This window comes from Anopheles coluzzii, chromosome 2, assembly GCF_943734685.1.
Source record: "Anopheles coluzzii chromosome 2, AcolN3, whole genome shotgun sequence".
Taxonomy (NCBI): Eukaryota; Metazoa; Arthropoda; class Insecta; order Diptera; family Culicidae; genus Anopheles; species Anopheles coluzzii.
Genome location: NC_064670.1, coordinates 31068877 through 31083910, shown reverse-complemented (window position 1 = coordinate 31083910; position 15034 = coordinate 31068877). Strand labels below are relative to the sequence as shown.

The 15034-nt window shown below is 47.5% G+C and overlaps 1 protein-coding gene across 2 annotated transcripts; it reads left to right on the top strand.

Annotated features, from left to right (window-relative positions):
- Positions 1 to 1902: 1902 nt before the first annotated feature.
- Positions 1903 to 14986, top strand: LOC120953658 (organic cation transporter protein). Of its 2 annotated transcripts, none has more exons than XM_040373797.2 (4): positions 1903 to 2445; positions 12847 to 13219; positions 13314 to 13457; positions 13551 to 14986. In XM_040373797.2, exons 1-4 carry the CDS (start codon positions 2370 to 2372, stop codon positions 14554 to 14556), a joined length of 1599 nt encoding a protein of 532 aa, XP_040229731.1. In that variant the 5' UTR covers positions 1903 to 2369; the 3' UTR covers positions 14557 to 14986. The 2 variants fall into 2 exon arrangements, with proteins under 2 accessions (XP_040229731.1, XP_040229732.1); XM_040373798.2 differs by lacking the exon at positions 1903 to 2445 and adding an exon at positions 6852 to 7372.
- Positions 14987 to 15034: the final 48 nt, after the last annotated feature.

Below are 15034 nucleotides of genomic sequence, written 5' to 3'. Positions count from 1 at the left end.
ACTGGGTCGTTTTATCACCGTTCTGAAACAACAAAAATGTGCGTTAAATGGAGAATGGAATGCGTGATGTACCCTTACTTTTGCTGATTTAATTAATGTTCAGTGTGATCATTGTGTAGTGAAACGATCGTTCGCCACTAAGGGCGTTATGTTGAGATGGATGATTTCTTTCAATAAGAAAGTGTTTATGGCATGTTGGCAATGAAATGAAACTAACCGACAAAGAAACTGCGGGCTTAAACGCCCACCATGCGTGAGGTCAGCGTGACGGGCACGACCTTGAACTACGGGCGAATCTATTTCCTCTGTCGGTGGCAGAGCTACTCAACGGTACGCCGGTTTGGTGCCGATCCCAACGATTCGTCCCGTGTAGTAGCCCCCGCCACTGTTCAATTGAGTAATCTTCCACCTCCTCCGGGTGGGAAGTCTCCGACCCCAGGGCGTGTGGGTTTTTGGACGGCTCAGTCTTTTAAATAGAGTTAAATTGCCAAAATGTAGCCACTAAACATCGTACGTCTTATCGGCACGGTTAACTTGCGCGCCCGCGGAGACGACAGGGACGGAGGGGGTGGATAACGAATGCAAATTACCGTTTCGATTGAACGCAACACCGAAATGGAGAGGAATGTAGGGTATTAGTGAGGTCGTTGGACTGCTTTTGTGACCGTGCGTGTCTGTCTCCCAGATGGCGTGGTAGTGGCGGCGATTTTTGTTTAAATTTACACCAGCGCCTGGTAACAAACGGTGCGATAAGGTGCCTTCTTTTTTCGGGATTGTTTGGTGCATTGGGGCTTTATTCAGCGCGAGCTATTCTGGCCACAGTGACACTAATTTTCCAACGGGAAATTATGCATGACTTTGTGGCACATTGTTGCGAATTAGTTCATGTTTCCGGTAACTGTGCACAAAGGGGGCTAATGTAGTGAAAGGGATTTAGGTTTATTAATGGCAGCATTGTGGTATGTTTTATGCTTCCGTTCGTTTTCTGAGAGGTCTGGTGCGGGGAGGCAAATACAACTCAGGAAGAGAACGATTAAAGGGGCAGAGGATCAATTAACGGAGCTGGGTTGCACCCTCGTATCGTATTTAGTTGGCAAAATGTGCGATTGTTCGTAGATGATTTTTAGGTAGTGCTGGTGTCTGTCAAGCATACTGGTATTCCATATTTTGCATTATGCACAGATATTGTCCGGATGCGCTTGGTTCTTTCAGCAGTGTGGTGTTGTAGGATTCAAACCTATGCCGTACAGCAATCAGTCAGGGGTTTTGTGTATAAAGTTCTTACATTGTACAGTCTACTTCTAGATAATGTTTAAAACAACTCATATCTTGTTCAGTTCAACATCCCGTATGATCGTGATAATTGCAATGATCCTGATCGTTAACATAATTTCGGAGCAAAACAAAATCAGCTAAGCGAACTTAACGCATCATCGACGAGATTCTTTATATGTGTGTATGATTACAGCAAATGCCATCCACAGCTCGTCGATACAATTTCCACAGTACCAAACACGCCTTCATAAAACAACGCACAATTGTTGCATTATTTACGGTAACTTACAATGATAATCTACCACACATGGCAACGCAACAAGTGGGCATACCAATTATTAATTTCTTGTCCTTCGTCTCGAACTCCTTTCATGAGTTTTTCCTCGTCTTTGCGCCGGCTCGACCAAACACCAAACAAAACGAATGCCCCTTCGCGAAACGCGCATAGAAGACATCTGCGGTGCGGCTGTGACGATGAGAGCAGCTCAACTTTCCACCAAGTGCATCTACACTGCCTGCAACACACCACTCTGCATCGCAGTAGCCCTTACAAACCCATCCAACGGGTTGTGTTTTTTTTGTTGCCAAATGGCAGTAGCGGTTTGTTAAATCTATCATCACCATCATCATCATCAACATCGTCGTCATCACCGCCCCCCTCATCCTCCAGTCGGGGAGAGCGAGGGTGATGGGCAGCGGACTAACCAGGAATATATGGAGCGAGTGCAAACTGCGGTGCGATACGCGACCGGGAAGAAAGACACGCTTAGCCTGTCGCTGGTGTTCCAGCCGTCGGTATCATCATTTGTCGGCGGACCTTGGCCGTTGGTGGATCGTGCGCACAGCTCGGCGTGGCATTCTAGCGTCATCCGGGGATCGGATCGGGCACGGGAAGACATTTGCACCGCACAAGTGTAAACTATCCACGGGAAATTGTTTGTGTTGCGATAGATATTCGTGGCCTAATCGGATCCTGTGTGGCCTGTGTCTTTATGTGTGTGTGTGTGTGCAATCAAGCTGATGGTATTGTGCTTTAAAAAGCAGTGAATAAACTTCCAAATTTAACGCGTAAGTGCAAACACCGCGCCCGTACCATGGCCGATAAAACCAACCCCGACCAAGGAATGGAACTCGAACATCAGAGCGAGCGAGACGCGCAGGCGGCAAAAGGTAAGGAAAGGGTGTAACACTAGTCAACCGAACCGAGAGCGGGACGGTATCGGGTTTTATTGAACCGGTGTGTATGTATGCATATTCGTTTTCTTTTTTTTTGTATGTAAAATTAACAACACTGAATCTGTGAAATTGAATATTCAACCATACAGCTGTCGGCACCTATGTAGTACTGTGGTGCCATGGTCAGCCATGTTCGGTGCTGCCTATTAGGTTCCGGATCGTGTTCTCCGGTTGTTTGCCAAATCTCGCTCGCCCGTAGTAGGCCCGCACACACGTCGCGCTATCGGGCGCACCGAGAACCGCGACGAAGCTAAACTGTAATCAACAAATAAACAAACTGTCTATAGCTGCATCGATGCTAAACATAGTTGGCCGAGGGCAGCTGCTAGCAGCGCTGCCATGGCAATGCGAATGCGCAATTCGAAACAGTTGTTTGTTTATTTTTTGAACTTCCTTCCATTCTACAACCTTTGGGGGTTGAATCCAAAATGTGCATGTCACAAACCCCCGGGAATTCAATGTTAAAGAAGCGTTCACCGTGACCGGTTAGTGCTTATCAGTGCGATGCATTATTTTTGGAAACGTACTTTGTTCCCTTGAGACCCTTTTTTAAGTTCGTACAAAAACATGTAAAAGGTTATCAGAGCTTGAGTTGTTGAACCCTCCGGCGTGAAGAGACCACATTTTTATGTTCCGCATCCTGGTACGCGTTATCGGCCCAGGGGAAAGCATTCCAATCAGTTAGCATAATTAGCTGATTTGTTGTCCGTTGGTCCCACACAGTTTTAGGTGCGTATACTGCAACAGCAGTCGAATGTCTCTGTCCGAGGGCAGCGATAGTGTTGAGAATGTGTTTTTGTGATCTTTCGTAAGTGCATTATCTGATCCGGACAATCAGGGCTAGCAGAATGCACCAACAAACCATGAGTGGGAATAGTGTACTACGTGCGAGTGCGTTATGCTCAATGAGGGACACGAATGATTGGAGTGGTATTAAGTGCTCTTAAGAAAATTCCTTTATCAGCACAGAGGGGTTTTTTTTTTAAATTTCCTACAATCCAAGCAAGTGAAACTATCTATTCATTCATGATTGATAGACGGGAATTCATGATTTAAAGGCGACACTTATAGAAATAATCAACTTGAGAAGAGTTCAGAAGTTCATTACATGTTTTTGAATGTTCTATTTGTTCCACTGTCTGCCTCTGGAAATGTTATTTTTAAATTTTTTATTATTATAAATATTAAAGGTTCCGCAAACACATAGCGAATGCAGCTCTCATGTGCACTAGTAAACTTTCTATATGAGACACAAAAAAGAACATCTTAAATGAGTGATTTACATTTCGTGCCACTGGGAACTTTGTATTTCAAAGCGCTGAGAGCGATCACTTGGCGATCGTGGTTGCATTATCAAACAAGTTTGTTAAACACTTGAACGCCTAAAAATCCCACCAACATTCAGGTTGCGCAATGCCAACACACTTCCACTGTACTGACACCATTCTTATGAGCTGTATAGAAGTTAATGTTATCGTTTGTTGTAAATTATAATTCTGTCACCTCCTGTGCGCTCCTCCGTATGAGTCTGTACTGAATTGGATGCTGATAATAAATGCTTAATGGTTGTCTTCTGAGCGCAGCAAAGTTGCCAATTAAATGTGCAATTATTTACTATCGATGGTGGATTAACCATTGGAATTAATTTGCCCCTTAACGTACGCAAAAGCTCATTTAATTCTGGGCAAAGAAACCTTCAATGGAATGTTAATGGGATGTTTGACCACAGTCCACAGGCCCGCTAATGCTGTTGCGTTTGCATAGTACATTTGTGAATCTGCGATGTCCCCGTTCAATACAGGGGGAAATCAGATGTATTGAAGTTTTTTTGTTCATTACCGTTCGCAGCAAACCGTCGATTAAAAGTGTGTTACTCTCGTACGCGAATGAATAAAACACACGGATAAGTGTCAACCCATGCGGCAAGGTGTGAAAATTTCGGCACAGTCCTACGGGCAGAAACCGCGCCAGTGACTCATTACGGGAAGTAAAGAGAGCCGGTTCGGTGTCGTCCGTGTACCCGAAAGTAACACACGGGATATCCCGTGCACAACCCGAAATGTTTGATTCATCTTTTATTGATCGTTCAAATTTGTGCCCGCATATAGGTGCAAATCGGGTCCGAAACGCAATAGTTATGCTCCGATGCAGCTTGATTCACGCTCCTCTCAAGTACGCGCGCTCGGCGAGCAGTGTGAGCAGTGGCGACGGGTCCGGTGCGCGACCTTCAGCTGCTGCGACGGACCCCATTCCTAGCGCAACGGTTTTACGGCAACCACCGCGATTGGGAGCCTTTCACTTAAGAACTGGCCTTTTAGTTCTGGTCGTTCTGGTCGTTCTGCACATTTTTTGAAAATTGGTACAAGTGCGTTGGCAGTCCAGCACAGTACGCACGGTTCATGTTTCGCCGGTGTTTCGAAACTGGTCGAAACTAGTTTGATGGAATAGTTGTTTCCCATCGCCGATGATGCGGTGACCCGATCGACGTCAGATGATTAATAGTACAACAGCAGGCGGCGGGGACTTTATGTGGAAATGGGGAGGTGATTTTGTTGCTTCTGCTGGTTGGAAAGGAGGACGTCGTTCTGTGTGGAGAGAGGTTAGTATGTACCTGTACTGTTCACCGTGTGCTGAAAGTGTGCCTCTATTCACATCCATTACACTATGACCTCGAACCATCCATCTACTTTGATAGCGCGCCCATTGGACAATTTATGTTCGAAAGAGTTAAAGTACTACGCATGCGTGGGATGTGTGCATTACAATTGAGTGCAAATTTCTACCCATTCTAAACGCTTCGTGCGCGCTAATGGATCCGTTATGTGTAGATAACAGGAGCGTCATCGTCGCTGGCAGTAGATCTGATATTGCATTACGTCCTCTTAAATTGATGAGGTCCGACAAATTGACGCAGAACTTTGTGCCACTCTGACATCATGTATGTGTGGATGTAGGCATTTGCTCGTTGTTGTTTAGCTACCGTTTCAACCAGCTGTAAATGGTGTGGAATAGTTTCTTCCCCTTATTTGTTTTATAATATTGCTGATACAACAGCGCGATAAGCGATAAGAGGACTGTTATAAAGGAAATCTTAACCAAGAGAAGTAATAAAGCTATAAAACCAGTGGCTTCTTCTTATCTGTAGATCATTAGCGTATCATTCCACTACTTGGAGCGGGCAGAATTACCCACTCTCTAATTCTCCGGTATGGTTCCGGTAAAATCTAGACATGTTTTATAGCCAATTTTCAATAAAAAAAATAATAGAAAAAACAGCATTACTTGATAGCGTACAACTTGTTGATTCCGTGGGTAATTTGAAGCACAATCGGGACGTCAATAATGTCTCCATGCGTGTTTACCCAAGGAATTGCATAAGCAGCCCTAGCTAATCGATCAAACTTCCGAAACACGTGCCCACCGTCGTACTTCGAGGGGGGGGGGGGGGGTCCCTCGTGATCATCATGCGAACACGCGTTGACGTTTTGCTGGACCGAACCGGGTAAGCCACAGCGGAGGGGCGGTTAGTAAGCTGTGGTGGATGTAATGGTTGCTGTAATTAAATATGTATGCTGGTTTTACACTAAGGCGTGTGTGCATTTGGCTAGAGCATGGGAAATCCCCGGTAAAATACGCGCCTCCGTCAGTCTATACACACACACACACACACACACACACACACACACAGGTTCACAGTTTATGCTGCCGAACAAGTTTCAAACCGCACGGCGCAAGTCCTCCGGCGGTTACCGATCATCGAGCGTCGACGTCAGCAAAGTCACCGAACTGTAGTCGGGTCTGGTTAGCGGGCTGAACAATGATCGTGATCGTCTTTGGCGAGCAGCAATAGGGCGCCTCTCTCTCTCTCTCCCGAACAGAGTACTCTTGTCTCTGGTGTTTCTCACCTGATTTTTTTTTTCCGGAAATGCATATATTTTTATGTGCTATTCCTATCAAACATTGTAGTATGCAATAAGAATAACACTTCCCACTCAGGATAGTTTACAAAAGGGCTTTATATTACCACTTCCCCCACCCGAAAGATTCAAAAGACCGCTCCACTAGCCGATATATTTCTCTCCGTGTCTTGGGATTTCTCTCTCCGTCTTGCCAAACTTGCTCCAACGGCTATGCGCGCACACTACCCGCGGGTCTAGCAAGTACACAAACCGCGGCTGCTGAGCTGGCTGAGAGATGAGTCTTGGACCAGCGGGTGGGAGCATTTTTCGCGCCATTCCACCACCATTCGCGGGCCAATGCGCGGGAAATCCCCCGGGTAGATGGCTCCTCGTCGGTGTTGCCGCTCGCTGTAGACCGACCCGTATAAAGCCGATCGTAAACAAACCGAACGGTGACAGTTAGGCGCACGATCGCTTCGAGAGCGGACGTTTCGGCCTCATCTGTTTGAAGTGCTTTCCCCTTTTTCTGTGGTTGTTGCTTGCGCCAGCATAACTAGCTCGTAGCCTTTCGGTGTGAAGTAGTGAAGGTTGTGAAAGGAAAATTCAGCACAGCTCAGCTACAGCACAGACTTTCAGTTACAGTTTCCCCGCAGGAAGAGTGACGCGCCCTTGACCACAAACGATCGGAAACTGCTTCCAGCTGTGTAGTCGAAAGTTGGGTGGAGCTGTGACATTGCCTGCGACTTTCGAGTAGTTGTTACAATTGTGCGTGAGCGTCACGAGAGAGAGAGGGGCTGTTCGATTGATCGAACTGACCGACAGGCATTGGTGCGTGATTTATGTTACTTCAGTTCTGCACTGGTGTGTTTAAAAGGCTATAACTGGAAGCTGGAACAAAAGAACTCTACAAGCAGCTAAAGAAAAGAGCCAACAGAGACTAAAACAGTGTACAAAAATGAAATGTAAGTTGTGAATGCTTATTCTTAAATCGAACTATGCATGCGTTGGGAGAAGAAAAAGTGCTAAAGAAAAAGTGACCCTCATAATCATTAGAAGTTTTATTTGATCCACATCAGTACATGTGGCATATTTTTAGCCTAAACTATGCTTTTTATGTTAAGTGCTGTTTGGAAGAGCAAACCATTTGACCCACATTGGTTGAGTTCCGTGACGGAGATCCGTGACGGCCTACTGTCAATGAATGCAATTGTATTGCTCCTGCTGGGGCTCCAAAGAGCATAATTAGTTTCACCCGAGGCAGCTAACCGCATTGTCGTGTGCGGTTAACTAATCCGTGAAGTAAATTAGCGTTTGCTTGTGAGCAGGACAGGTAGTACATTTAAATCAGTTGCAACCTAGGGAAGGACGCTTAGAAATAGATAGGCGAACAAGCCTTCAAAAGATCAGAAAGCAGCTCAAGGAAAGGATAGAAAAACGACTTAAGCAATGCTTTAACCACCGTGTGTATTATAAAACCATAAAATTAGACAGAAAAAGAGAAAGAGACACAGGGTGAGCAAACACAATCATTCCCCTTATCCAAGCGAATGGGAACTGGGTTGGATCAATATAGCCAATGTCAAGGTTGGCTACTCCGGCTTTGGCCAAACCGGCTGCCGGGGCATTCGGAGATGGCGCCACAAATTTTGACCTGCAAAAAGCTATCAAACCGTCACGGTCAAACGTACGGGGCCCGGCTCTCGTGCCATTGCGTCTACGTTGCGCGCTATGCCGGCTTGCGATCCGGAGGCTGGTCCGTCTGTGTTATGGTCCAAAAATAGCGGACCGTACGTGCGGCCGCACGCAAAACGAGAAACACGCGCATGTTTCTGCGTAAGTCACGTTGACCGCTGACCGTGAACTGATAACGATGCGAGGGGGGGAGAGGGGGATGGGTGAACGCAGTGGAGGATGCGTGCGTATTGGGAAATGGATGAGCGGGAAAATTGCGGAAACATCTCTCCCGGTGTAGCGTGGGAAGCATGTGTGAAGCTGAGTATCCCGACACGGGGGGTGCTGCCTAGTATATAGGTAAACAGCGAATTGCTATTTCTAAACACGCCGCCGCACCACATGGTCGTTCTTACGCACGCGAACGAACGGCCCAGCGTGATGGTTCTAGCGTGAGCCGAGCGCGCACGGGTTCGGGGAGGGAAAGCTTTAAGCCAATTACACGGCGCGGCACAAGGTGAAAAGTGTGAAAATATGTCTTCCCTCGAGAGATAGATTGTTCGGTATTTGTTTTGCTTTTTGTTTGTGTTTGCTCGGCTTCTCATCGGTCCACTGTAAGGTTTGAACCATCAAGTTTCGCGTGCAATTTACCCCATTAACACGTTTGGTGTGTGTGTGTGTGTGTATTGTGAGATGATGAGCTGCTTGAACCTAGAGTGCGCTAGAGTTTGGACGGTTGATGCGTGGGGGCCAGTGAAAATGACAGTGATTTGTTAGCTGTTTAAAGGGAGATTGCTTCTTTAACTAATGCACAGCACATGGCGAACTGAATAAGCAATTTTGCAAAAAAAAAAACACGGAAAGCAGGATATCTGGTAGTATTGGAAGGGATGGCTTTACAGTTGTGTTCGGCAATCAAAGGGCCAAAAGCACACGCGAGCTCGCATGACACTGAAGCTAATCATTTACGGTCGCGTATGTGTCGTTTGCCCCGTCATCAATCATCGGAATCGGAAAAGCGAGTCTCAGCTCAATGTCAGTGTCGTTTGTTTGATTTGTTTGATCAGTGTAAACGTTAACGACCGTGCTCGTATTGATGTTTCGTTTCGATTTCGGTTTGTCTTGAATTTCCAGCACAAAAGGTCGTTTGATTTTTCCTTTCTGGAGCATTAAAACTGAACAGCAAAAACCCCATAATCAAAACTATATTAGCCCACCCAAAAAAAAAAACACCCTCTCCACGCTACTTAGTAAAAATGATCTTCAAGCTTTGCTGGTGATGCTTTAAAAAAAAGGCAGCTCTTCTGCGAAAGTGTCGATACACCGCAATCGCTCGGTGTAAAAGCGCGCAACAAACCACCATTGGAGGGCTCGGATTCATCTCCGTTTCCGTTGATGGGCCTCACGGTCCATTTAAGTTTGGAGAAAACACTTTCCCAGGCCGGGAAAACTGTTTCACATTCAGATCGAATTGGGCGCGCAAAAGATAAGCCAAACAGTCAGCGCCCAAAACACTTTCTTTCGTCATCTTAAGCCCTCTCCCCTCGAGGCTGTGGAACACTTGATCTAATATCCGCCTTTACTGCTGCTGCTGCTGCTGCTGCTGCACGTGTTGCAACGATGGCACTACTCGGTGCTGTGATGTGATCGGCCTCATAAGCCGTCACAACTACTCCATCCGCTTTCCAATAAAAAAAAATGGAAGGAAAGCACACTCCTCGATACTCCTCGATGTTTGCTGAACGGTTTTGGTCGGGGCGGCAAATTAGCGTTATTGCGCAAAGGGGGAGTGTATCAATGGGCGCCTGGGGGGGTCGAGAATGGGTAGCAAAATTGGCTTCGATTACACATTCATATATTCAGCACGCGAGCAGGGAGGAGGGGGAGGACAGCATAAAAAATGAAGCTGTAAACGAACAGCTGGTTTGGGGGGGAAAGGAGAGAGAAGGAGAAGGAAAAAAACATCATTCCATTGCTTTAGCGTGTCATGCTGTGCCGGCAGCGTGATTGGGACAACATGTTTAAAAACTCGCCCAAGACGACGCTGTGACACATACGGCACGGTACAAAGCCTTCCCCTTCCACTCGAAAACCACGGGCCCAGGGTGCTCGATTGTGGATTTGAAGTGGAGTTTTTGAGTTTTTGAGGCTAAAATACAATTTGCGAATCGGACTGGTTCGGTTCGGTGCGTGACTTTTGGCAATTTTATAAGAGCCAGTGTTTTTTTTGGGTTTTGCTTTACAATTTACCCAGTGTGCAATGATGTTGGCATTCTGTGTGTGTGTATGTGCACACCATTCCACCCGTTACACTCTGCGCTGGAAGATTACATGCGGTTAAACGGTTTTTCTGTATGAATTAATCTCCCGTGCGTCGTCGCGTGTCATCGTATCGTGATGGAGGTTATCCAACCAGAACACCATCGCCTGACCCGATGACCCACGAGAGCGGAGGGCATGCCAGCAGCTTTGTAATGCGTTTTTATTTTATCTTGACCTCCTCCCCCCTTTGCAAAACGTTCGGAGGGATTAATTCGATTTTTTGTTGTTGTTGCTCTCGCATGTAGACAATTTATTTGACACATGTATTAAATATGTTTCGGCCATCTGCTTTCGCTTCGTTCAAGCACAGTTGAAAGGGAAGCAGTATGAAGCGCAGCGTTAAAGCATGCGCGCAAAGCATAATCGGATAACGCATGGGTCGACGCCACACGATGAGACAAACCGGAATGGGGATAAAGCGCAAAAGTAATCAATTTTTGTGGACCATGCTTGATTTCACTTGGGTGCGATGGGGTTGAGATATAGTGGAATGAAAAAAAAAGTGACCAAGCGGATGAGTGCATCGTTTTGTTAATTTGCTTTGTTGGAGGAGCCGGGCGGCTCGGCCGGCTGTGAGTCTCCTATTAATTGATGCCATTTCTGTGTGAAATGGTTCATTTTAGATTGATTTTGATTGGAATTTCACTTCCAACACTAGCGTTTTGCAACTATTATGCAACTATTATGCAAACTATTGGGAAGGTAGAGTGGTAAGAGGCACTTAAGCTTAAGTAAGCTTAGAAAAGTGGAAGTCCGAGAAGTTAAACTAAGCACGATCACTGTTCATGCACACGATGACAGAAATAAACAACTCTACCGCTTTGCTCGGTTCCTTAGTTCATTAATCAAAAATTATTGCGCTACCGGATCTACCCGGTTGGTCACCGCTAGACCCTTCCCGAGGCTGTGCCACGGTGGTGAAAGTACCACTTAGACAGGCGCATATTTACCGTTGCAATTTGCTGACACGATCACGTGCTCGTTTGATCGATGATTGATGGTGGTGGATTGAATATTCCGCCCAGCACTTTCCATGCAGATTCCTCGTTTCCGCGTGTTTTTTTCTTCTTCTTCAAACAAGCGATTGTACGATCACCTACGATCACTTGTAATGCGTGCCGGAGAGCGTTTGATAATATTGACCGCAAATATTAACACTTTGCCGCCTTTGCCAATGGTGGCAGCAACTGTGATTGCGATGCGTTAGTTTGAAAGAAAAAAAAATGTCTATCTGTAAAAAATAATCATTCACGATCGAATGTGAAATGTACATTTGAAGTATTTTTTTTTTGTTGTTGATCGCCGTATGACACCCTAAGCCCGATCTGCTCCAATGTGAGCATTTGAAGCGGGCTGATGCGAGAAGGTCCCAAAGAGCAGCTCCAAAGAAGCTTTTGGCAATGGCCTTGTTTCGCTTCGCCAATTAACGCCTTTGCCTCCCGCCCATCGCGGGACAAGCCCCGCGAGAAAAAGAAGGCGAACCTCCGGCGCGGGTATGACATTTGAAGCTAAACCAGTTGCACCCGAGCGTGTGGCATCGTTTGATCTAAAAATGACCGAGGGAGCGTTTTTTTTAAGTCAGGCGGGGTTTTCCAAAAAAAGAATCAATTTTGTAAATTGTTTAAAAATTCATAAATTCCGCACGGCGTTTGAGCTTTGTTCCTGTTCTTGTGGCCACCGTGAATGGAAAAGAAAAGAAAACCTGTTCGTGGTGTAGCTCCATTCCGCAATGAAGTGTAACGAAACACCAAAAAAATTGGGGGGCTCGAACTATACAATCCCCAATTGGCAGCCTTTGACTCCAGCCCAAGCCAACCCGATGACGAGGGTTGAAATTGACAGCAGTCTGCTAATTTACTAGCCGTTGCAGTGTAGCTTCGATTTTTGCCACCATAAAACGGATGACTCACAGCAAGCAGCAAGCTCGGCAAGTGGTGCGATAATTCATACATTTTAATGCTTGCGATCAAGCGTAGCCGGTAGTACGATCTCCAAACTAATTTCCGAATACCACACCGGGGGTGGTGCGCATGCCAGCGCGATCGTTCTCGCCGAAAGAGCCGCACGTGCCCCACCATTTAGCTTGGTATGGTGGGGTTTATATACATTGTACCGTTGAATGGCGGTGACCTTGTGATTGATTGAACGATGAACCGTCGGCGGCGGGAGAGCATCAAATAATGGACCGGTGAATTTATCTCCTCCACATCAAACGCTATCCAATTTACGAATTGTGCAAACGTTGGTGGCGGAGAGCACACGCTCACGTTGACTGCAGGCGCAGAAGGGTCGATCGATTGTTATGTTTGGTTGTGACTTCATGGGGTGGACTTTATGCTCTTCTTTTTTTTAAATATTTTACTACTTAAAAATATGCCATACTTATCAGCACGATCAACGACTGATGAAAAATTTCAACATCTTCTTCTTCACTTCCCAACAGTCGCTGCCAAGAAGGAGGAGTCGGACAGGAAATGGAGCCTCGACCCGATACAGCGGGCGATGGGCCAGCTCGGCTGGTGGCACATACTGGTCTGTGCCGTCGTCTTTCCGCTCAAATTCCCCGTTGCCTGGCATCAGATGAGCATCATCTTCCTGGGCCCGTCCGTCAACTACACCTGTGCGTCGGACCCATCGCTCGACCGGTGCGATGCCGGCTGTACGAGCTGGACGTACGACAACAGCACCTTCGCGACGACCCTTACCAGCGAGTGGGATCTGGTGTGCGGTAACGCGAACCTGGTCAAGCTCTCGCAAACCATCTTCATGTTTGGCATTCTGGTCGGTGGTGTCGTCTTCGGATCGCTGGCAGACAAGTATGTATCGTCGGTGGGGTGCGAGTCGCACCCTGCGGATCGTGCAGTACAAGGCTTTTCCTTACAAAAAACTTTCGATTCTATCGTTTTGCAGATATGGACGAAGACCACCGTTGGTGATTGCGGTCATCATTCAGCTGGTGACGGGTGTTGGCGCTGCTGTTATCGGTTCGTTCTGGGTGTTTGTGGTGCTGCGGTTCCTTACGGCCGTGGCCACTGGCGGTACTATGGTAACGAGGTTAGTGTTGTAGCTCGATTGCTGAAGATCTTCTAGTCCGTCGTGCACAGTGAGACAGTTCTTAACGGAACCGTTCCTTTTCCCCATTTCCAGCTTCGTTCTCGTGATGGAGATCATCGGTCCGAAGTGGCGCGAACTGTTCTCCGTGCTCTACCAGATCCCGTTCAACCTGGGCCATCTGACGCTGGCCGGTTTCGCCTACTTCCTGCGCGAGTGGCGCCAGCTGCAGTTCGCCCTGTCGATCTTCTCCGTGCTGATGCTGTCGTACTACTGGCTGGTGCCGGAATCGCCCCGCTACCTGTTTACGTCGGGCAATGTGGACGGTGCGGTCACGGTGCTGGAGCAGGCGGCCAAACGTAACAACCTGCCGACCGACACCATCCGCAACGACATCGAGCAGTACGCGAAGGAGAAGACGCGCAACGCATCGGCAAACGCGTCGAAGGGCAACGTGCTCGATCTGTTCCGCACGCCCAACATGCGCGCCAAAACGCTGTACATGTGCTTCAACTGGTTCGTGTGCGGGCTGGCGTTCTTCGGTGTGGCCCAGTACATCGGGCATGCCGGTGGCGATATCTACACGAACGTGGCGATCAGTGCGGCCCTCGAGCTGCCCGGCACGCTGCTGTGCATCTACATGATGAAGGCGTACGGGCGCAAGAAGACGCTCATCTTCTCGAACACGCTGACCGGCATCTCCATGCTGGCGATCGCGTTCGTACCCAGCTCGGCCAGCGCACTGAACGTGGGCCTCGCCTCGGTCGGGCTGATCGGCATGAGCATCAGCTTCCCCACCGTTTATCTGTACGCGGGCGAGCTGTTCCCGACCGTGGTGCGCAATGTGGGCATCGGTACGGCATCGATGATTGCGCGGTTCGGCTCGATGATTGCACCGTTCGTGGCGGGCATGGGCTCGATTGCGTACTGGCTGCCACCGTGCATCTTCGGGCTGGTACCGCTGGTCGGTGCGTTCTGCGTCTTTTTCCTACCCGAAACGCAAGGCCATCCGCTGCCCGAGACGCTGGAGGATGGGGAAAACTTTGGCAAACGTCAGACGGCTGCCAACGGTGCGGCGGGTGTTGAGAATGGCAAGCACTAGGCAGGCGTTTGTGTGGGATGGGGAATGAGCTATGGTAGCATTTTTTTTAGAATAGTGCAGTCAGTCCGTTCCTCTTTACCCCCGTTCGGATGTGACATTGCGGCACCTCTCGCTGTGCTGTGACAGTGCATTATCTCCCAAGGAACACTATGTGTTCAGTAGCTGCGGAGGAAAGGGAATGGTCGGAATGTGTCCTAATCGCTTATGAGCGTGGAAGCGAGTTTTTTTTAAATATAAATTACCTCTTTAAGTAGCTCTAACAAGCAGTGGCAGAAAGCATACAGCAAACCTCACGCAGGGCCTCCTCACAATGACAATGTAGCGATAGATCCAAACTCAGTTGTTAGCATTGCAGAAGAATCAAAACGCAGAGAAGTGATAAATAAATATAAACCACAGATGTAATAAAAAATTGTCCCTTTATGTTGTACATTCAAATGAACTCTTTCTGGAATCCGAATAAGCTGGTGGTTTTTAC